The following is a 24,300-nucleotide window of genomic DNA, read 5'->3' as shown; positions in this document are numbered from 1 at the left end:
CATCGGAGCTTGCCCCAGGCCTACTGCAGGTGCAGTTTCTCCGTTGCAGTGTGGCGTCCTATGTGAGCGATTGTACACATTGTGTAACCCATGCACCGAGGGCGTTTGTAGGGATTTTCCTGCATGCGCGATAGCTCTCAGACTCATAGTGCGCCCTCCCGTGACCTGCACAATACTAATCGTCTGAGCAAGCCACGGAAATTGTTCTTGACGTCTGACCTCACCATGTAAATTGCTAATGATTCAATAAGAGGTTATGGGGGCATTTGACTGAGGGTTGGAACTCATACAATATGCTTGCCATAAGCGTGGCATAGAAACATAGAATGTGATGGCAGATAAGAACCACTTGGCCCATCTAGTCTGCCCCTTTTTCACCTGTTGGTAACCTCAAACATTATTTGATCCTTATTTCTTTGTAAGACTATTATGTTTATCCCATGCATGTTTATATTGCTCTCCTGTCTTTGCCTCAACAACCTCTGCCACTACCCTTTGGGTTGTGTCTATGTTGCCTTCGTGCTAAGGACCAGGACGTGACAAAACGATAGGGCAGGAGAGCACTTCCGCCCTTACAGCATCTAAATGTCTCCTTCGTTCTCCAATCGTTTGGGGCAAATTTATTTCTCTATGCAGCATTGGACCCTCGCGTGCTCGCTTCGCTCGCCGCGCATCGGGCTCAGTGTCTCGCTCCGCTCCGCTTCGCTCGCCACACTTTACTATTCCAAATAGATTGTGACATGGACCCAGGGGGTTATGGGAAAGGTCCTTAGCGCAAAGAGAATCTAGACGCTACCCTACCCTTTGGGGGTAATTCAGAGTTGATCGCAGCAGCAAATTTGTTAGCAGTTGGGCAAAACCATGTGCACTGCAGCGGGGGGGCAGATATAACATGTGCAGAGAAAGTTAGATTTGGGTGGGTTATTTTGTTTCTGTGCAGGGTAAATACTGGCTGCTTTATTTTTACACTGCAATTTAGATTGCAGATTGAACACACCCCACCCAAATCTAACTCTCTCTACACATGTTATATCTGCCCCCCCCCCCCCGCAGTGCACATGGTTTTGCCCAACTGCTAACAACTTTGCTGCTGCGGTCAACCCTGAATTACCCCCTTTCTGTAAAGTAATTCTCCCCTCAAGTTTCCCTTGAATCTACCTCCTCCAGTGTCAGTGTATGTCCTCATGTTCTAGTATTTCTCTTCCTTTGAAGAATGTCTCCGTCCTGTACCTTGTTAATGCCCTTGACATATTTGAAAGTCTCTGTCCTGTCCCCCCTTTCCCTTCTCTGCTCTACACTATACATATTAAGATCTTTTAGTCTTTCCTGATAAGTTTTGTGATGTAGGCCATGCACCATTTTAGTTGCCCTTCTTGGTAGGGACCAGTGACCTAACAGTGGGGCAGATGTATTAACCTGGAGAAGGCATAAGGAAGTGATAAACCAGTGATAAGTGTAAGGAACCAGCCAATCAGATCCTAACTGTTAATTTACATATTGGAGCTGATTGGCTTGTGTCTTTCACCTTGCACTTATCACTGGTTCCTTATGTCTTCTCCAGGTTAATACATCTGCCCCAGTGGCATTATTACTACTTTCTTTCTGCTGCTGATTCCTCTCCCAATGCAGCCAAGCATCTGACTAGCCTTCCTCATTGCTTTGTTACATTGCTTACCTGCCTTTAAGTCACCTGAAATAGTGACTCCTAGATCCCTTTCCTCCTCAGTAGTTTCCAGTGGGTGTGGTTCATTAAGTCGTCATGAGTTAGGTCGACATACATTGGGTCAACCACGTTTGTTCGACATGCATTAGGCCGACATGATAACTAGGTCAACATGTGCTAGGTCGATATGGAAAAAGGTCGACGTGAGGGTTTTTTAAAAAAAAAATTTGGTGTCGTTTTCTGCGTAAAGTGACTGGGAACCCCAATTAGTGCACAGTGTCCCCTCGCATGAAGCTCTCCTGGGCAGGTACTGATGTTCAGGATTAAATAATATCTGTAATGTGTGCACTGTATAAATAGCTTTATAATGCCACGGGCTAGAACTGGCCTTGTTCACATAGACAAAAGTACATTCTAGGCAGCAGAACGCTGTGATCCTAGCATGGACTGACTGATTTTGGCATGGGTTCACTACGATCTGCCGGCGGCCGGCCTCCCGGCGACCAGCATACCGGCGCCGGGAGGCCGGTCGCCGACTTACCTACAGTGTGGCGAGCCACACTATTTTATTCTCCCTCCAGGGGGGTCGTGGTCCCCCACGAGGGAGAATAAGTGTCGGTATGCCGGCTGTCGGGCTCCCGGCGCCGGTATGCTGGTCGCCGGCATACTGAAGACCACCCATTGGTATAAGGTGGTGTTTGGAAGGACTGGACCATTAAACATGTCACTGACATTGTAAGTACAGTCAGGTCCTAGGAAGAGATGACCTTTTACCCATGTCACTGATATTAGTGCCGTCTGTTCCCTGGAATAACTGACCCTTTAAACATGTCACTGATAGAAGTACAGTCTGATCCTAAGTAGGACTGACCTATAAATCATGTCACTGACATAAGTACAGTCTGATCCTAAGTGGGACTTACCTATAAATCATGTCACTGACATAAGTACAGTCTGATCCTAAGTGGGACTTACCTATAAATCATGTCACTGATATTAGTGCCGTCTGTTCCCTGGAATAACTGACCCTTTAAACATGTCACTGACAGAAGTACAGTCTGATCCTAAGTGGGACTTACCTATAAATCATGTCACTGGCATAAGTACAGTCTGATCCTAAGTGGGACTTACCTATAAATCATGTCACTGATATTAGTGCCGTCTGTTCCCTGGAATAACTGACCCTTTAAACTTGTCACTGGTATTAGTACAGTTTGGTCCAAGGAAGAACTGACCCATTAAAACACGTCACTGATATTAGTACAGTCTGATCCTAAGTAGGACTTACCTATAAATCATGTCACTGACGTAAGTACAGTTTGGTCCAAGGAAGGACTGACCCATCAAAACATGTCACTGATATTCGTGCACTCCGACCAATTGACAGTGTCGCTGTCAGTACACTTTGGTCCTGACCCCAGAACGTGTTTTTTTTTTTTTTTTTTTTTTTGCATTTAAAAATGAAAGTATTTTCCCCATTTGGCAGATGAAGAGAAGGAGGAGAATTAGCATCTAAAGGCCCCACTGCCTGTATTTCATTTACATTTCATGTTTGAATCAATGCCCCCCCTCTGGCGTCCCTGTCTTTCCTTAGGATCAGATCACCCGCCTGCTCCCTCTTTAACCCTTGTGTCCCACTTTCAGCCTGCAGGTTAATCAGGACAGGGGTAAGGGGTCGTGGTTTTGGTGTATCCAAATATTCACAGCTGGAATCTAAAACTCTCTGATCACCTGGAAGTAGCAGCTAACCACACAGTGCAAGAGAAAGGGAGCTGGGCTGGAGCCTCAAGGCAGCAAGCCCTTTGAATGTGGGATTAAAGGGTCAATAAGGGTCACTTCAGCTCCCAGAGGGGGTGTATGTACAAATGAAAACGACCCCTCACATGCCAAGCAGCAGATTTCCTTTCATCCTGCTCTTATCTCTCTGGTGTTGGGTTTTCTAAAAGCACTTACAAAAGGAACCATAGAAAATCAAAGTTCTCCCTCTAACGCCTGCAAGTTCTTTCATGAAAGCGTCTGTTTCCCTCTGTTACCAGGTACAGATGTAACTTCTACTAACTTCACGTATATGGAGACGGGGTTACTTAGATCAGCCATGATCACCTGTACTTGTACGAAGCACACATGCCGCATTGGTCCACTGTAACGGATTTGTGTGCATGCTGGATGTCAGCGTTGTGGGGGCCTGCTTCGTGCGCGCAATTTTATGTGCAGCTGTGATGTCCCAGCAGGTACTTGAAAAAAATACGTGAATGGCTCACCCGCTGTCATGTGGACAGAGATTCCCACTGCCGGCTCTCACGCACATACGAGGGAACATGGGGGGTAATTCAGACCTGATCGCTAGGCTGCGTTTTTGTACAGCGAGCAATCAGGTCTAAACTGCGCATGCATATGCACCGCAATGCGCAGGCGCGTCGCACGGGTACATAGCGTATCGTGTTTGTGCGAAGGATCCATTCGCACGGGCGTTTGCAAGGTAATTGACAGGAAGAAGGCGTTTGTGGGTGGCAACTGACTGGTTTATGGGAGTGTTTGGAAAAACGCAGGCGTGTTCAAGCGTTTGCAGGGAGGGTTCCTGACGTCAATTCCGGTCCCGGACAGGCTGAAGTGTTCGCAGCGGCTGAGTAAGCCCTGGGCTGCGCAGAGACTGCACAAAATCTGTTTGTACAGCTCTGCTACACATGCGTTCGCACACTTGCACAGCTAAAGTACACTCCCCCTGTAGGCGGTGACTATCTGATCGCAGCAGTGCAAAAATTGCTTGCTAGCGAACAGGTCTGAATTACCCCCATTTGTTGCACCTTCAGACCTTTTAAGACGTCCGCGCCTCTGCAGCTGCCAACAGATTGGCAGCTGCCCAGAAAACGGTCCTGGCATGCCTGCATTTACTAGCCACACCCCCGTTACCCCAAGCGCTCACTACCTGTCACTCACTTTATGAATAAATCCTGTTTGTATGTGCTATTGTTTATGAATCGCAGTATATGCGTAGTGGCAAGTCAGTCGCTCCACGGCGTCCGGATCAGCACCCCTAACCCAGGCCCTAAATCCCTGCTCACTGATTGCTGAGCTGCTGAGGAGCATGTATATTTTGTGCCCTGCCAAATGGACACCATCGCTGTCTACCTGCAATTACTTAAGGTTAATCTCTGATGGAAGTAAAATGATTAGAAGATAGGTACTAGCCTGTGGGTGTCACTTCATTTCAGGAAAGGTGAATATTATCAGAGTATTTCCTTTCAACCTCTACTTTATCCACCTTTTCAGCAGCCTCTGCATAAAGTGATACAGATTTAAATTGATCGTACATTTTGCTGATCGCTTCCTTTTGTTTTTAACCCAGAATAACTCTTGGATCCGTGATCACGATGAGACGGGCTCCACCCACTCAGGAACGCCAGGTCCGTCCAGTGGAGGGTTGGCTTCACAAAGCGGGGATAACTCAAGTGAACAGGGTAAGGATGGCACGTCTGCTGTTAGTGGGAAGTTCTATGGCATGGGTGTGATTCCAGTGACTCTGCCTCCTGTATTTTTTAAAGCGGCAATAATTTAAAAAGGCAAAAATAAACTGATTTTGCCTTTTAAATAATTGCCGCTTTGGGCGTTATGGAATGTCCTCAGGGCATTCCATAACGCCCATACAATTATTAAGGCGTGGGCAACTGTCAAGAGTACTTACCTATAAAAAATATATATTTATATACTGTGTATTATGTATATATAGATATGTGTATGTGTGTGTGTGTGTGTGTGTGTGTGTGTGTGTGTGTGTGTGTGTGTATGTATGTATGTGTGTATATATATATATATATATATATATATATTCTCTATCTAGTGTATATTATATAATTATTTATTATTACTAAGGGCAGTGGGGTGGCTTAATGTGTTGCAATCATAATATACTGTACCAATCTCTGTGCATCACCACACGAGGAGCTTTCACTCTCTACCATTGCCGCGCACTGGCACAGTTTATACCCACTAGGCCACAGCGGAGTAATTCATTGTTCTTTTGCAAGGGCTATTAGGAAGGCGGCAGACTGTTCATTTTGCAGACTCACATAAGGGGTAGTGCCAAGATATTGAGTAGAGGGTTGGCACAAGCCCTCGCCAGGGCCGATTGGGAAAGCCAGCTGCATTTGGAGCTGGTCATGAAGGCATTTCAGTGTTTGCTTATAGATCAGGATGACTGATATGGTAATTAGGAGTGGGATTCCAGCACTCTGAGTAGAATGGGGAGTGCCTGAGTGAGGGGCCGCAGAGAGGGCAAGCTGTACACACTGCAGGCTGACCCCGAGGGATCACCGTGGACCACTGACAAATGCTCTCGCCACAAGTTTTGCTGACCATCCAGTCGTCTTGGTAATGATCTGTGTAACCGAAACGGCCCCGTTGGGCATTCAGAGGTCTTTTCCCCAAAGAATTACATTAATGGAAGAGTGTATGTGCCCCTGTAAGAGATTTAGCACTCAGATCACAGCTTGCTATTTTCCTTGTGCCAAATCCAGGCCCCCTCTCTGATTGCAGTACCCACCCCCTTTGCTCTCAAACTTCAAGGTCATCAGATAAATGTGCAGAGCCAGTTCTGTGCTGTAACTGGGCTGCTGAAGAAGTTTTTTTTTTTTTTTTTTTCCATCTGTGTGCGACCTCTCATTCATAAATCTCAGCACCCCCCCTCTGCCCGGCACTGCCCCCCCCCCCCCCCCTTTCTCCACTCCTCCTCTCCCTGCTGCTTCTCTCTGTGTCTGCTTCATTGACTCACAGCAAGGGTTGCTATAAAGCCACAGGGAGTGTTGGTTAATCACAGAATAATCCTAAGGGGGGGCTCTCTATAAAGCCCCCAGATCTGCACCGCTCTCTCCCCTCTCCCTTAACAGCACCACCTCCCTCTTCCAGTCGCTCCTTGCAGTATGTAAACTGGATTAGTGTAAAATAAACAACTCCAGCGGACGTGTGCTGGCTGTTCCACAAGCAGCCGTTCTCGTTTAGTCCTACAGTGTATCTCTATAGATCTGTGCGTCTTACTATTCCCATAAAAAGAGCTCCGGAGAGTGAATTTAATAGCTCGCTGAATGCGGGCCGCGCCAGTACTGACACTTATTCAGCATCTGCCATTGTGCCTTATCGGATGCCAAAAGTGGTGATCTATCTCATGGCAAAAATGATGTTAAAGGATCCAGTGATCTGGTGATCAGGCTATATTCGATCATTTAAAGAGCAGTGATGATTTTAGTGATCACAGCACAGTGGGTCTTCTTGTGTTCTCTACAGAATTTTCTTGGATTATTTGCCATTTAGGGGAACATTTACTAAGCAGTGATAAGAGCGGAGAAGTGAGCCAGTGGAGAAGTGCCCATGGCAACCAATCAGCACTGAAGTAACATCTATAATTTGCATACTATAAAATCATACAGAGCTGCTGATTGGTTGTTGGGGAAACTTCTCCACTGGATCACTTTTCCGCTTTTATCACTGCTTAGTAAATGTCCCCCTTAATCACAGCGTAGTGGTACCAGTCATCTGGTGATCCCGGCTGATTTCATGTTTGGGTTCTATAGTACCTCTGATCTAGTAAAGGGAGCTTCCGGAATAAGATTAGATTTAATTCTGACAGATGTCATTTTGGGGCATGGATTTGTATAATGATCTGTTGATCGAGACTCCATTTATTAATACACGGGTGGGGGGTTTTCAATTGTGGCAAAAATTGTAGAGTTTTGGGTGCATGCGACCAGTATGAGCTCTTTAGGAGCTAGGGAATAGATGTGCCCATTTAGGGGTGTTGAGATGACTCCTAAAATTTAGACTTTGTGGTTCCTGGGATCTGTCTGAGAACCCTGGCAGCAGGCTGGAGGATCGTGTGCGGGGTTTATAGAACAGCACTAAGAAATCTTAGCACCTGTGTATAGATGTCGTATATTATACTGTACTCCAGTCTGAGCTATATGTAATTCCATGTTTTGGAAAAGTGATACTCTATTTGAAAATACAAGTGGACCTAAGAGCTCACAGTCTAATAGGGATCTCCGCTCCAAGGATCCACTTTCTTTAGATATAAACGGCTTTCTAGGCTTTAAATCTCCTCTGATAAGATTTGGGACTGTAAGCTCTTGCTTACTCCTGGCCACCGGGCCATTTGTTCATGAGACGATAAAATGTCTCCCTATACCTCATCACCTCGCGTGACCCCAACATATATTAGTCTGTCTCCCTGTGTAAGAAGCCTTTGTTCTCAGTCTTCAATCCGCTATGAAGACTCATCAGCCAGGGATGGTTTTTGCATATGGAAGAAGAGGGGATAACTGGAGATTGTGGAGGTGAGGGGATGGAAGCAGTACTGGGTAACACAGTGCAGACGCAGGCTCTGATGCATAATTTACTTCCCCTCCAGGCAAGCTTTTAAGCTTCTCTTTTGCCGCAGGTTATAGGAGCTGAGCAGCTGTTATATGGTCCCCTTTGTCCTCCTCCTTTCTGATTTATGTTTAAAAAACAGGAGAGATTGTGTGCTTGCAGGGTTAGGCCAAGGGAGATCGCACAGGCCTAGATAAGGACATTCGCTCCCAGAAAACGAGGTCACTCCCGATAAGGTGGAAGGTTGTACTGGACCTGATTTTCCCCACCACAGTCCCATGTCTGCCACCGGGGCTCTCTACCCTGGATGTCATGTTTGCTGCAGAGTCAGACACCTGCTTTTCCAGAGGTAAAGGCGTTATCGGGAATGGAACTCTATGGCAGTTTATCTACATCTGTCACACACAATGGGGTGGCTTTCAGCAAGCTTTTTGAAAGGGCTTTGTCGTGCATTCTGTTAGATCAAGTAAAAGGCTCCCTGTATTGCAAGGGCTTCCGGCCTTGTACACGGTGAGTCAAAGCGTAGCTTCATACACCAGGTGTCTTCCAGCGGGGTGGAAGCAGCCAGACTGTTATTGTAGAGATCAGTCATCTCCACAGTAAACGTATGTTCCATACTCGCCGGAGAACGGGAAACTCTTAAAATAGTACACGCTGCCTTTCAGGTGCCTCCTTCTCTAAGTGGTGGTCATTCATTCGCTCTGCAGTGCAAAGGCGGCTTCGCACCCGCTCTGCCGAGGTGCAGCGAACTACAGAGCGTAATGGAGGTGTTGGGTTGGATGAGAGCTAACCTTGCAGAGAACGGAGCGGGTGTTCCGCTGCGCCCATTTATGAGGAGAACTATAGAAACAAGATTCCATTTTGAGGTAAAAGATAAACCCATTAGATTAAATGGCATCGAGTGCACATTTTTGGGGGCGTTCTGTGCTATGCAGCCCTTTCTACTCTGCAAAAAGGACTTACATTTTGGACCAGCCCTGTCTTATAATGTGACCCGTTTTGGGCCTCCGTGTAGCCCTTTGGCTGAGAAGAGCTTATCCAGATGCACACTTTGTAATGTAATAACAAGCTTCACTCACAGTCGTCACATGTAATAGAGACCGTGCCCATATCTGCTCACTCTCCTTGTCCATGTAACCAGCAAATAATGCGGACCCAGCCTTTGGAGGGTTACACATTTACTCCTTTGCACAGTGCACCTTGGTAGATTTTTCAACTTCTAGGCGCACCTGATTGCACTTTAGGCGTCCTATGAGAACGGAGGGGTAGAGGTGTACGTGTGCGCTGGCTGGCTATCCGGGTGCACTGCTGCAACTACTAAACGTGTTTACCATAGAGGTCAGTGCTTCTGTTTAGCAGTAAGTACCAGACCTCCAACAAGATGGAAGAATGCATCACATGCTGATGTCATGTAGCATTGCTTATCAGCTGTCTTATTATGTAAAAATCTTCATTGTTTCCTTTGATCATGACATACTGTACGTACTTCCGCCTCCGTGCTGTTTGGGTCACTGAACCTCCTGCGGCATCTACCCTGACAATAACCTGTCTCCCTCACAGAAGCGGAGGTGAGCTCCCACATCCACTACGGCAGGCAGTGCAGCCCTTCCATTGTTTGTTATATGTAGCTGTAAGAAGCATGCTGGATGTTAGATTACATAGCACAGGTCCGATGGCTCCGAAGTCTCGCCTTTCAAATGCCTATCATCACCAAATAACAAAATATTGGTGTCCCTACAGTCTGAAACAATGATTCCTATACATAGCGGTTTGCTAACAACATGAAGAAGGGTTTTAATTATCTTCATAGCACCATTTTTAGAATAAATAAATATAGAAGTCATCTTCCATGTATCATTACATAGGTCTTGGTTGATGGTAGTAGTCAGTTTTTGTTTCAGGTAATTCCCAAGCAAAAAATCTTCAGTGGGGATTCCATCCGTGACCCCCCTCTAAACAGGGACGGATCTAGACTTTTCTTTAGGGGGGCGGTTTACTGTTTAATCTTGACTCCTCCCTCTACAGTCCCAACTCCTCCCATCTGCAATCCTAACTCCTCCTCTCTCAATTCTGACTGAACATTTTGAGTGAGACTGAGATAGAGCTTTGTGATTGTTCTATGTACATGTGACTGTGCTATGGGGTAATTGTATTTATTAGCCCTAGTACCCACACACCAGCAAGTGAGGGGCAAATGCTCTGTAACCCTTGCTCTCCTGGCTCCTCTGTGCTGCTGTGGTATAAGCTGCAGCACATCATTCTGCCTCAGGCTCTCCCCGGAGAACTCTCTTCTGCTCAATAGTGGGTGTGGCTATGACTGTGTTAGGGGGGGCGGTCGCCCCCTTTGCCCCCCCCTAAATCCGGCCCTGCCTCTAAATACTCTCAGCCATGGCTCTATTCTTTCTACTGGCCCACCACAGCAATCAGTGTAGCTGCCTGTTTCTCGTGAGCTCTTGGCTTTACCAGGGGAAAAAAATCCCCTGAATCATGACTTCAGGGATTTCCTTCCAGAATTGGCTATTAGAGATTAGAGCTTCATTCAGTTTTCTTGGTAACAGCCATCTCACATCGGGTTAGGATAGAGTCTAAGGGGTCTATTTACTAAGCCTTGGATGGAGATAAAGTCGACGGAGATAAAGTACCAGCCAGTCGGCTCTTAACTGCCATGTTACAGGCTCTGTTTGAAAAATGTCAGTTAGGAGGTGATTGGCTGGTACTTTATCTCCATCCATTTTATCTCCGTCCAAGGCTTAGTAAATAGCCCCCTAGATATAGCGGTTACTTGTCTGTCTAGATTGGCAGGGGTACAGATGAATGTAAAGTGGCCTCAGATATACACACACAGAGGCGTGGCTAACCCATGACCTCTGTCCAGCAATTCACTTGACACACACTGAGGGCTCGATTCAGACCTGATTGCTGCTGTGCGTTTTCGCACAGCGGGCTATTATCGGTAGACTGCGTATGCACTGCAATGTGCATGCGCGTCGCTAAACAGGCATCGCCGAACAGCAACAGGTTGGTGCGAAAATTTAAATCGCACAGCCATTTGCAAGCTGATTGACAGGAAATGGCCGTTTGTGGGCGGTAACTGACCATTTCTGGGAGTATCAGGGAAAACACAGGCGTTCCCAAGCGTTTTCAGGGAGGGTGTGTGACTCAGCTCCGGACCTGATTAGCCTATTTTAGGAGTTGTAGGAGTAAGTCCTGGGCTGCGTATAGATTGCCCACAGTGGTAAAATCATTTGATGGGGAGTGTGTTGCAAATGGATTTGCAGCTGTCCGCTGACTGAGGGACATTTGTAGCTCCATGTACACATGCGATCGCACACTTGCACGGGCGAATTTACACTCCTCTTGGGCAGTGACTATCTGAACGCAGGACAGTAAAATGAGCTGCCCAGTGATCACGTCTGAATTAGGCCCTGTGACCGCTCGACGCGGGCCTGTTACTGACTTGGTAGCGGCACCTCTGGCAAGCAAGACTTTGATTGTACAGTGCTATGCACTACTGTCACTCAAAGAACCATCTCCTTCCGTTGATCGCCATTGGATCAGTAGGTACTGTAATCGTTAGACAACTTTTTCAGATTCCCACGTTATAGCCCCCCAGCATACCAGGCTTGGATTCTCCGGAAAGATCTTTGTATTGGATGATCATATCATGAGACCGCATAATCATCCATCCACTCCCCGTTTTCCCTGGGGACTTGGCTCCACTGAGTGTGGATTTGTTGTCACACAGTGGGAACAATGACTAGAGAAGACCCATAAATGGGTAGTGATTTGGTTAATTGTGACTTTACTAGCAGAGTGTAAAATGCCCCTTTTCCCTCACACGGGTCACCAACGTCCCTTTCCACACGTGCAATGCTTAAGCCAATTTCTGAGGGAATAACCATTTTACCTATAAGACCTTAATGCACATGACATCTAAGAACCCACTTAAAAATGGCCGTGCACACATACATACTTCACAGTATTAGGCATCAGAAGAATAGACTGTGTGCCATCTTGCATTGCAGGGAACCCCTCTATAATTACATTGCCTTCCCCCCATCATCTGGCTTCTGCACTTCATTGCAAAAGCAGATACGCAATTAGTCCATATTTAATAAGGAACCATCGTCTGTCTGCACTGCGGGAGATGGATCCAAGTTGGTTCGCACTTGCACCAATTTAGGTAAATAAAGCAGCAAAACATTTGTTCTCTTGTGGTTCGTAGAATACCCTTAATGTTCTCAGCAGTTTACAGGGAGTTACTATATGAATGTCTTGCTAACTGGGTCCTAAGTTCCCTGCTTGGTTTTTGGCTTCTGATTTAAAAATAAAATAATGTTCCATGTGTGCGTCTGTAGTAGGGAAATTATATTATAAGCTCCACTGGGGCAGATCTGTTGCATCAATAACATTCTGACTGTACAGCACGACATGAATGAAGCATAATATTAACCAGAGTGTCTTGGTTTCTTGCCCTGCAGGTGACTGTCTAGACAACAGTGTGGCTTCACCCAGTACGGGGGACGACGATGAGTTAGACAGGGACAAGAAGAGGAACAAGAAAAGGGGGATCTTTCCCAAAGTGGCAACAAACATTATGAGGGCGTGGCTCTTCCAGCACCTTTCGGTAAGAATGCCGGTGGCATGGTTATAAGCCACATCTGTGGTGGAGGGGGGGGGGATCAGTTACTGTGTGATGAATTATACAGTTAATTCATTGGGGTCATAAAATATGTAAAATGTGGTTGAGAGGTGAATGCCAAAAGGACTATAAAGTCTGGACACTTGATAATGGTTTATTCTGAGGTCAGTCCTGTGTTTAAATCAATGCAGGGTGAATTGGTTTCCGATAGGTACTCACTGGGCGCGTGTAACATCCACCCTCTGTACATTGCCTTACCTGAATTTACTGGTAAAACCATAAACTGAATAAGTTGCGTCCTTGTGCCGTGTGATGTTTTTGTTTGTATAGAAGCCAAAACCCTCGTCAGATGACAAGCATTCAGACTCCTCTCTCTAAAGCTGGATACCCAATATAAGATTACCTTTCTGGCTAGAACAAAAATCTGGTAATATATGGGAGCAAATTACAATTGATCATATGCTCCCAAACACTGGAAAAAAATCAAGATTTTGGAAGTAAATGGTTGATTGTCATTTGCTCCCATACATTTCCAGATGTTTGCTCCAACCAGAAACATTGGACAGATAATCTTCTTATTATTATTACCAGTTTTCTCTGACGTCCTAGTGGATGCTGGGAACTCCGTAAGGACCATGGGGAATAGCGGGCTCCGAAGGAGGCTCGGCACTCTAGAAAGATTTAGGACTACCTGGTGTGCACTGGCTCCTCCCACTATGACCCTCCTCCAAGCCTCAGTTAGATTTCGTGCCCGGCCGAGGTTGGATGCACACTAGGGGCTCTCCTGAGCCCTTAGAAAGAAAGTATAATTTTAGGTTTTTTATTTTCAGTGAGACCTGCTGGCACACACAGGCATTATACTTAGGCCAGCTATTGCGTCAGCTTGGATGTGCAGTGCTGCCGCTGCGTGGTCAGATAAACTGTCAGAAAATATTGACACATTAGACAGAGACACGATCCTGTTAACCATAGACCATATAAAAGACTCAGTCTTATATATGAGAGATGCACAAAGGGAAATCTGCCGATTGGCATCTACAGTAAGTGCATTGTCCATTTCTGCTAGGAGAGGCTTATGGACTCGCCAGTGGACAGGAGATGCAGATTCAAAAAAGCACATGGAAGTGTTACCATATAAGGGTGAGGAATTATTTGGGGATGGTCTCTCGGACCTAGTTTCCACAGCAACGTCTGGGAAGTCAGCATTTTTACCCCATGTCCCCTCACAGCCTAAGAAGGCGCCGTTTTATCAGGTTCAGTTCTTTCGGACCCAGAAAAACAGGCGTGGAAAAGGCGGGTCCTTTCTGTCCAGAGGCAGAGGTAGGGGAAAAAGACTGCAACAAACAGCAGGTTCCCAGGAGCAAAAGTCCTCCCCCGCTTCTTCTTCCAAGTCCGCCGCATGACGGTGGGGCTCCACAGGCGGAGCCAGGTACGGTGGGGGGCCGCCTCAAGAATTTCAGCGATCAGTGGGCTCGCTCACAGGTGGATCCCTGGATCCTTCAAATAGTATCTCAGGGGTACAAACTGGAATTCGAGGCGTCTCCACCCCACCGGTTCCTAAAATCTGCCTTGCCGATTGCTCCCTCAGACAGGGAGGCGGTGCTAGCGGCAATTCACAAGCTGTATTCCCAGCAGGTGATAATCAAGGTACCCCTACTTCAACAAGGCCGGGGTTACTATTCCACACTATTTGTGGTACCGAAACCGGACGGTTCGGTGAGACCCATTTTAAATTTGAAATCCTTGAACACATACATAAAAAAATTCAAGTTCAAGATGGAATCGCTCAGGGCGGTTATTGCGAGCCTGGACGAGGGGGATTACATGGTATCCCTGGACATCAAGGATGCTTACTTGCATGTCCTCATTTACCATCCTCACCAGGAGTACCTCAGATTTGTGGTACAGGATTGCCATTACCAATTCCAGACGCTGCCGTTTGGACTGTCCACGGCACCGAGGGTATTTACCAAGGTGATGGCGGAAATGATGATACTCCTTCGAAAAAAGGGAGTTTTAATTATCCCGTACTTGGACGATCTCCTAATAAAAGCGAGGTCCAAGGAACAGTTGTTGGTGGGAGTAGCACTATCTCAGGAGGTGCTGCACCAGCACGGCTGGATTCTGAATATCCCAAAGTCACAGCTGGTTCCGACGACACGACTACTGTTCCTGGGTATGATTCTGGATAGAGTCCAGAAAAAAGTGTTTCTCCCGGAGGAGAAAGCCAGGGAGTTGTCATCTCTAGTCAGAGACCTTCTGAAACCAAAACAGGTATCAGTGCATCGCTGCACGCGGGTCCTGGGAAAGATGGTGGCTTCTTACGAAGCAATTCCCTTCGGCAGGTTCCATGCCAGAATCTTTCAGTGGGACCTGTTGGACCAGTGGTCCGGATCGCATCTTCAGATGCATCGCTTGATAACCCTGTCTCCAAGAACCAGGGTGTCGCTACTGTGGTGGCTGCAGAGTGCCCATCTTCTAGAGGGCCGCAGGTTCGGCATACAGGACTGGGTCCTGGTGACCACGGATGCCAGCCTTCGAGGCTGGGGGGCAGTCACACAGGGAAGAAACTTCCAAGGACTATGGTCGAGTCAGGAGACTTCCCTTCACATAAATATTCTGGAACTAAGGGCCATCTACAATGCCCTAAGTCAAGCAAAATCCCTGCTCCTACACCAGCCGGTGCTGATCCAGTCAGACAACATCACGGCAGTCGCCCATGTAAATCGACAGGGCGGCACAAGAAGCAGGATGGCGATGGCGGAAGCCACAAGAATTCTCCGATGGGCGGAGAATCATGTACTAGCACTGTCAGCAGTGTTCATTCCGGGAGTGGACAACTGGGAAGCAGACTTCCTCAGCAGACACGACCTCCACCCGGGAGAGTGGGGACTTCATCCAGAAGTCTTCCAGATGCTGGTAAACCGTTGGGAAAACCACAGGTGGACATGATGGCGTCCCGCGTCAACAAAAAGTTAAAAAGATATTGCGCCAGGTCAAGGGACCCTCAGGCGATAGCTGTGGACGCTCTAGTGACACCGTGGGTGTACCAGTCGGTTTATGTGTTCCCTCCTCTGCCTCTCATACCAAAGGTATTGAGAATAATAAGAAAGCGAGGAGTAAACACCATTCTCGTGGTTCCGGATTGGCCAAGACGAGCGTGGTACCCGGAACTTCAAGAGATGCTCTCAGAGGACCCGTGGCCTCTACCGCTCAGACAGGACCTGCTACAACAGGGGCCCTGTCTGTTCCAAGACTTACCGCGGCTGCGTTTGACGGCATGGCGGTTGAACACCGGATCCTAAAGGAAAAGGGTATTCCGGAAGAAGTCATTCCTACGCTTATTAAGGCCAGGAAAGATGTTATGGCAAAGCATTATCACCGCATATGGCGGAAATATGTTGCATGGTGCGAGGCCAAAAAGGCCCCAACAGAGGAATTTCAACTAGGTCGATTTCTGCATTTCCTGCAAGCAGGAGTGAATATGGGCCTAAAACTAGGCTCCATTAAAGTACAGATCTCGGCCCTGTCGATTTTCTTTCAAAAAGAACTAGCTTCAGTACCTGAAGTTCAGACATTTGTGAAAGGAGTGCTGCATATTCAGCCCCCATTTGTGCCTCCTGTGGCACCTTGGGATCTCAACGTGATGTTGAGTTTCTTAAAATCACATTGGTTTGAGCCACTACAAACCGTGGATCTGAAATATCTCACGTGGAAAGTGGTCATGTTATTGGCCTTGGCTTCAGCCAGGCGAGTGTCAGAATTGGCGGCTTTATCATGTAAAAGCCCTTATCTGATTTTCCATATGGATAGGGCAGAATTGAGGACTCGTCCCCAGTTTCTCCCTAAGGTGGTGTCAGCGTTTCACCTGAACCAGCCTATTGTGGTGCCTGCGGCTACTAAGGATTTGGAGGACTCCAAGTTGCTAGACGTTGTCAGGGCCCTGAAAATATATGTTTCCAGGACGGCTGGAGTCAGAAAATCTGACTCGCTGTTTATCCTGTATGCACCCAACAAGCTGGGTGCTCCTGCTTCTAAGCAGTCTATTGCTCGCTGGATTTGTAGTACAATTCAGCTTGCACATTCTGTGGCAGGCATGCCACAGCCAAAATCTGTAAATGCCCATTCCACAAGGAAGGTGGGCTCATCTTGGGCGGCTGCCCGAGGGGTCTCGGCTTTACAACTTTGCCGAGCAGCTACTTGGTCAGGGGCAAACACGTTTGCAAAATTCTACAAATTTGATACCCTGGCTGAGGAGGACCTGGAGTTCTCTCATTCGGTGCTGCAGAGTCATCCGCACTCTCCCACCCGTTTGGGAGCTTTGGTATAATCCCCATGGTCCTTACGGAGTTCCCAGCATCCACTAGGACGTCAGAGAAAATAAGAATTTACTCACCGGTAATTCTATTTCTCGTAGTCCGTAGTGGATGCTGGGCGCCCATCCCAAGTGCGGATTGTCTGCAATACTTGTAAATAGTTATTGTTAACTAAAGGGTTATTGTTGAGCCATCTGTTGAGAGGCTCAGTTGTTTTCATACTGTCAAACTGGATATAGTATCACGAGTTGTACGGTGTGATTGGTGTGGCTGGTAAGAGTCTTACCCGGGATTCTAAATCCTTCCTTATTATGTCCTAACTGAGGCTTGGAGGAGGGTCATAGTGGGAGGAGCCAGTGCACACCAGGTAGTCCTAAATCTTTCTAGAGTGCCCAGCCTCCTTCGGAGCCCGCTATTCCCCATGGTCCTTACGGAGTTCCCAGCATCCACTACGGACTGCGAGAAATAGAATTACCGGTGAGTAAATTCTTATTATTTATATAGCGCATACATATTTTGCAGCGCTTTTCAGAGAATATTTGGATATTCACATCAGTCCCTGCCCCAGTGGAGCTTACAGTCTATGGCCCTCATTCACCTTCATTAGCAGTTTTGCAATATTAGCAAAACTGCTAATGATAAAATCGCATGCCAGCATGTAAATGGCGGGCAGCGATGCAATTCAATTGCAATCACGTTGCTGATTTGTGGAAGTGCCCCTGCTAACCTAGCCAAGTGGCTGCCCCAAGAACTCTTCTGCCTGTCAATCAGGCAGAGGCGTTCGCATTGGCAGATTAACGTAAAGTGGCCTCAGAGCGGGTCAATATTCGATCGCATCGCTGATGTGAAGCATACTGAAATAGGCCCCATATTCCCTACCACATATACTGTACACGCAGACCCTTTCGCACTAGGGTTCATTTTTTTTGTTGGGAGCCAGTTAAGCTACCAGTATATTTTTAGATTTTTTGGACCCAGGTGAAACCCACACAAGCACGGGGAGAATATACAAACTCCACTCTGTTAGGACCATGGTGGGATTTGAACCCATGACCTCAGTGCTATGAGGCAGTATTGCTAAGCATTACACCGTCCATACTGCTTATAGGCCCTCATTCTGAGTTGTTCGCTCGCTATCTGCTTTTAGCAGCCGTGCAAACGCTAAGCCGCCGTCCTCTGGGAGTGTATCTTAGCTTAGCAGAAGTGCGAACGGAAGGATCGCAGAGCGGCTACAAAATCATTTTGTGCAGTGACAGAGTAGCTCCAGACCTACTCAGCGCTAGCGATCACTTCAGACTTTTCAGTTCCTGTTTTGACATCACGAACACGCCCTGCGTACGGCCAGCCACGCCTGCGTTTTTATCTGTCACGCCTGCGTTTTTCCACACACTCCCTGAAAATGGTCAGTTGACACCCAGAAACGCCCACTTCCTGTCAATCACTCTGCGGCCAGCAGTGCGACTGAAATGCTTCGCTAGACCTTGTGTGAAACTACGTCGTTCGTTGAAATAGTACTTTGCGCGTGCGCAGAAGTGCCCTTTTTTGCCTGATCACTGTGCTGCGACCGAACTCTGCTAGCGAACAACTCGGAATGACCCCCATAGTGTGTATCCAGCTTCAGTTTGGTTTTGGATCCTGAAAGGGGCATGGTCTATTAGAAAGTAGGGCGTGGCTTCACCTAAATGTGAGATTGGAGGGGCAGAGCAAATCATGTGCGGTGTGGGGCGGAGCTTATATTGGCACGATTTTGCATATTACAGAACGTCTGAAATGTTGTTTGATAGGAAATGACAGGTGATCATTCACCTCTGAGGTACAGTGTTAACGCTATTGATTGGTAAAGACTAGACGATATTTTACATTAGAGCCCGTCAGTCCTCTCCTCCATTCAGCAGGGAGATTTATCATTCTTGTGGTAAGCATATGTGGTTAGTATCCTGATAGGGGAACTCCTGCATTTGATATGTGTCTGCTAGTTTGAGCCCTTTAAATATTAACCCTTTGTGGAGGGAGCACGTGTTCTCCGACCACGAAGTCAGCCCAGCTCCTCCACAAGATATATTCCCAATGCAGACCCAATTAAAAATTATTAAAGCGCAGCATAAAATTCAGAATATCTTCTGCTACTAGCCACAGAGGGAGCCGCAGGCAACATCTCAGCTAGCAGAGTGCACTGAAACAATTAGTCAGAACAGAGCCTGTCCCTGCCTAGTTAAACAAAGCAAAGTTAATGAACGCTGACCAATTAGTTACTAATTGACGAAGCTATAAACCTATTAGAAGCTGGTAAACGGGTAATCAATTCTAGGTAATTACCCTGAATCTGCTTAGCGGCAGGCATCGGGGAGGGAGAACTGGCTGGTGAGAATCTCTGGCTGGCAGACGTGCAAGGGGAAGGCAACCAGCATCACACAACCCAATACACTGGATTACTTGCTCTTGTCTGTTGCTGGTTCATCTAGAATTCTCTTGTCAAGATGCAGACATTGCAGATCATCTACTTGGACTGACATTTCCCATGTACGATTGGCGGCCTATGATAAATGCAGACAGCAGTACTTAAATTCAGAACACATGCAGACTGACTTACGCCGCCATGTAACGCTCCCCGTTGTGCGGAAAACAAACGCTTGGACAGTTGCCTACGTAAAAGTAGAATACCAAACACAGCAAAGTGCATCTGTGATCATGGCTTTCATGTTGTGTTTTTCATTACAAGAGGCTGATCCCTATTTGGACGCCCTTTCATTTTATATTGCGTTACAAGCTTTATCACTTGAACTGTTTAAACAGAGAAATTTAGAAGTACAACTGTAACTTGTGAGACTGATTTGCATCTGCGATCTCTAGTAGGATTAGGCCTGTCAAGGCCTCCTATGATCCAAAGCATGTGTTCTCCTGTGAGACTTGTGATATTACCTTCTCCAGCTTCGTACGGGATAAAACATTCATATTGCTTCAAAATTAACAAATCGGGTACATTTACTGGAACTTCAAAAAAGGGAAAATGGACAGTGTCGCCCTTAGTAACCAATCGGATAGGAAATGAAAAGCTACAATCTGATTGGGTGCTACAGGCATTTCCTTTCTAGAAGTTGTATTCCATTGTTTGATTTGAACATTGCTTTACGCATGAGAACTGACGCATTTTCCATAGATAACATTTGCAGAAAATTGGGTATTTCTATTGATTTATTGTTAAAAAAAAAAAGATAAATAAACTAAAAGATTCTTTAAAGATGTACTTCAAATCCCTTTGATCACTAGTTATCGGATAATGTTGCCAGAGGTCAAGGAACTAGAGTGGGAAATACCACAGGATTGACCAGACCGCAGTGCCAGGCTGTTACATAGACACAGTGGAGGGGGAGGGGATTCAGTTCTGTGAGATGGTCGCAAAGTGCCTCCAGAACGTCCTAGCAACCCGTAGCCTTGTTCATTTGTCCCTTGCTGCCCATACAGGAGTGCAGGAAAGTTGACAAAGATTTTTTTTTTTTACCGTAGTAGACGGGGGGTGTGCAGCCAGGACATCACGGCAATAGCCATCAGCGCATCATGAGGAATTGTATTTCTCCCGGCGCACACAGATTGCAAATTATAGGGTGAGAGAGCAGAAAATGGGACAAGCAGAATTGATTAAAGAAAACGGCACCAAAAAACTCTGATCTGTATAATAAACTTGCAAGAGAAGGTTGTCTGACTAAAACAACAATGATGAAAAAAAAATAATAATAAAAAATTGTATGTGTGTGTGTGTGTGTATATATATATATATGTATAAAAATATACAACTTTACATCTGGGCTGCTATGGCAAAAATAAAAACAACAACCTAAAATGCTATTAAAATGACATGTTTTGTGAGGTAAATTCTCCATGTCTGAGAACTAGTCATCATCTCCGTAACGGTTTTGAGGAACAATGGGATAAATGTGATTTGCACACAACCACCTTTCTTAGATGTAAATAGAAAAAGGCCCGAATTGATGATTCAAAGTGAAAGACCTTGGTAATCCACAAATATTTGTTGTGAAACAAAGTCTTGGCCTGGTAACCCTTAACGACCAGCGTTTTCGGCCTAGAGTCTGTCTAGGCCTGTACTCCAACTCTTCATCTGTCACTAATCTGTCAAGCGAAGGTCTCTGCTTGACTGCAACCTAAGACCCCCAGCCTCATCCATCATTGCCGACCTTGACAAGTCCATGCAGTTTTTTTGTCATTTTAGGGCCTCCTAATCAAGTAAAGGGCCAGTTGCACATTTCCTGGGTCCCTGAAAAAGAAAGCGGTGTTTGTGCTGGCCCCATCTGTCCTACATCTAGGAAGGATATCATAAAAAAACAGCCCAAATTCTCCCCCTTAACAAACCAGATGGTTCCACGTTTTATTGCAGGAATCCTTGGATAATCTTCAATTCATCAGTCCAGGGTCTAATGGACAAGCAGTGCTTTAATAAACTGTTTTCATTTTCTATTCACACACACAATACAATACATATGGTATGGTAGTCTCCATAATGAATGGTGATACTGCCACTGGTCTCTTTTATTAATATCGGGGATTAGAATACACAGCGGTTTCACCATAATATGCAGAGTCTGACCTATTTAGGGGTGGTAAGAGAGAGTCTAAATAGTAATGTCACAGTATATGATGGTGCTTTGTAAAAGGTTTTTATTGGGTTTTTTTGTGACAATTAAAACAATTTTATAATTTTTCTGTATAATGGAGATTTTTATATATATATATATTTTATTTTTATAATTTTATTTTTATTATGTTTCTGCTGTAACTGAATTACCACAAAGTGATACAATCTGAGGTAACAATGTCTTTTTTTCCCCCCCTTAAAGCACCCGTACCCCTCAGAAGAACAAAAGAAGCAGCTAGCGCAGGATACGGGGCTCACGATACTACAGGTCAATAACTGGTAAGAATCTCTGAATAGGCCACTTAAAGTCTATTCGTCAGCCATATTGTGGCCTGTGGGAGGAAACCTGAACACTTGGAAAAAACCCACGCAAAAAACATCACCTAGATAGGGAACTAGTCAGAAACAAACCCGTGACTCCAGTGTTAACCACTGAGCCACCACGCTGCTCTAATTAGGTGAAGTCGCTGGTTCCCAGTGAATTGAATTTTGGTGCAAACCACAAAATGTTTCTTTATCTACAATGTGAAAGAAGCAGCTATACTTTAATGAGCGCAAAGCTTCAAATTCGGCTTGTACTGTGTGCCAATTACAGGCGCTGATATCTGCTTTGCACTGCCGCAAGCGGAGACTCATATCCTGCCAAGCAGCCAGCGTGCCATTAATTAAATCTTCCCTTAAATGTTTTATTTTTGCTCATTTAGCGTGAATTGCGCTCCAGGTTGATAACCAATCTCTTTCCTGCTCACTTTTTTTCCCCTCACATTTCCCCGTGCAGGTTTATCAATGCTAGACGGCGGATTGTTCAGCCAATGATTGACCAATCAAATCGCACAGGTAATGTTAAAGGGATGGGGACAATCAATAGGTTACACTTTACAAGTAAAGTCTAGAAATGCACATATGTTGAAATCCAGTGAATAACTAATTAGAAATTAATGAAACTTAATAAAAAAAACAAAAACATTCTTTGAGGCTAGTTGGGTAGATTTGCTAAGGCTTCTAAAAAAGCTAAGTGTCGGTGTTGCCCTTATAAACCAATCAGCTTCTAGCTAACCTTTCTCTGTTGCATTCTAGAAAATGACAGATTCTGGTTGCTATGGGAAACACCATTGCTTTTCTGTTTTAGAAGTTTAGTAAATCTACCCCCTGGCCTCTTACGGAAACAGTGTAGAGACAAAGGACTCTATTGTATAAATCTGAGGATGGATAAGTTACAACACAGGTCATTGTGGATATATGGGGGGGAGGGGGCTTACAAACAGGATAGTGGACTCGTAGCATTGGACGAGCCTCATGTGATGGATTTCACTTCTCTGCAGGTCAAGGTGGAGCCCCATACAGCCCAGATGCTCAGAACATGGGGGGATACGTTATGGATGGACAGCAGCACATGGGAATCCGCCCACCAGGTGAGACACACTGCAGTGGCAATAGGAATAGATAAGGCATCCTGCCTAACATGGAGGAAGGATGGAGCAGCAGGGCGTCCAAGGAGAGGCATTGATCTCATTGGACGGAAGAGCCTGTAGCATACACTTTGTATCTGAAAATGATCACACTTCTAGAAATGTCTCAGTAGATAAAGAACAGCAAACTAATACAATCCTCCATGTGAGACACTGCAAGCGTTTATGTCTATCGGTGCGAGCCAAAGCTGCAGTACACTCTATGTAGGCAACACATGCCGGCCCGTAAGCTCACCGGGCCTGTACATAAAGGGGCAATGATGATCCCGCTGACAGTTCTTAAGTTTGTCACGATTTATAGATTGTACTATAATAGCTAAAATATCTCTCTCCTGATTTAATGGATCTATGGTCCAGTCCATTTGGCATACAGTATTCCAGTGTTACCATACAGTATGTTGTAGATTGGTATAGTAATGACATGCCAGCCGGACGTAAGAGGTTATGGGGTGTATTCATGAAGCAGTGAAAATAATGAAGAAGTGAGCCTGTGGGGAAGTTGCCCATGGCAACCAATCTGCTGCGCTGTACAATTGTATAGTATGCACATTATAAATGTTACGTCAGTGCTGATTGGTTGCCATGGGCAACTTCTACACTGGCTCACTTCTCCACTCTTATCACTGCTTCATGAATAGACCCCTATATCGGGTAAGCCAGGTGGCACACTGCATGTGGGCGGAGGCTGGGTACTCTTGTTGTGGTCTTAGTTGCCTGTCTTCCCTAGGAGCGATGGGAGGATTAGGCATGGCCGTAGGTATGGAAGGGCAGTGGCACTACATGTAACCCCCCCTGCCATCTTTCTGGTACTAGGGATGTAAGTAAATATTTATATATATATTTGTCTTTTGACCTAAAATTGGGGAAGGGGTCCTCATCATTCACAACCTCTGCACCCACTCTGTCATTCCATAAGCACCCGTCACCCCTGCATCCTCATCCCATCTTACCATCTGTCCTGCGTGTATCACAAGTGTGGCATGCATATCACTGCATGCGTGGTATCTGCCATGTGACTGAGACAATGACACAACGCCAATTGTCCATCTGATATTTAGTATTGCAAAGTGGCCCTATCACAGGGGAGGCAGCCATTTTGGGGACTAGACTGTATGCAGGCTATCGGGTCACTGGGTGCTAGCAACGGAGAGGTCTCCACCCGCAGTGACTGCTTGGCTAATTACTGGTTCAGCAAGCAGTGTGCC

At 46.1% G+C, this 24,300-nt stretch overlaps 1 protein-coding gene across 3 annotated transcripts in view; it reads left to right on the top strand.

The window, feature by feature from the left end:
* The window catches only part of LOC134949356 (homeobox protein meis3), a 53,364-nt gene that overhangs the window by 17,080 nt on the left and 11,984 nt on the right, over positions 1 to 24,300 (top strand). Inside the window, exons 7-12 of one of the 3 annotated variants that reach the window (XM_063937873.1) lie at positions 5,010 to 5,121; positions 12,502 to 12,647; positions 21,829 to 21,905; positions 22,405 to 22,463; positions 22,949 to 23,038; positions 23,826 to 23,912. In XM_063937873.1, the coding sequence (XP_063793943.1) occupies positions 5,010 to 5,121; positions 12,502 to 12,647; positions 21,829 to 21,905; positions 22,405 to 22,463; positions 22,949 to 23,038; positions 23,826 to 23,881 (540 nt within the window). In that variant the 3' untranslated portion in view covers positions 23,882 to 23,912. Of the gene's footprint in view, positions 1 to 5,009; positions 5,122 to 12,501; positions 12,648 to 21,828; positions 21,906 to 22,404; positions 22,464 to 22,948; positions 23,039 to 23,822; positions 23,913 to 24,300 lie in introns of all 3 variants that reach the window. The other 2 variants (XM_063937872.1, XM_063937871.1) reach the window with 2 other exon arrangements.

Source organism: Pseudophryne corroboree, chromosome 8 (genome assembly GCF_028390025.1).
Source record: "Pseudophryne corroboree isolate aPseCor3 chromosome 8, aPseCor3.hap2, whole genome shotgun sequence".
NCBI lineage: Eukaryota > Metazoa > Chordata > Amphibia > Anura > Myobatrachidae > Pseudophryne > Pseudophryne corroboree.
Note: the sequence above shows the minus strand (reverse complement) of the source record. Positions and strands in the feature narration are given on the sequence as shown.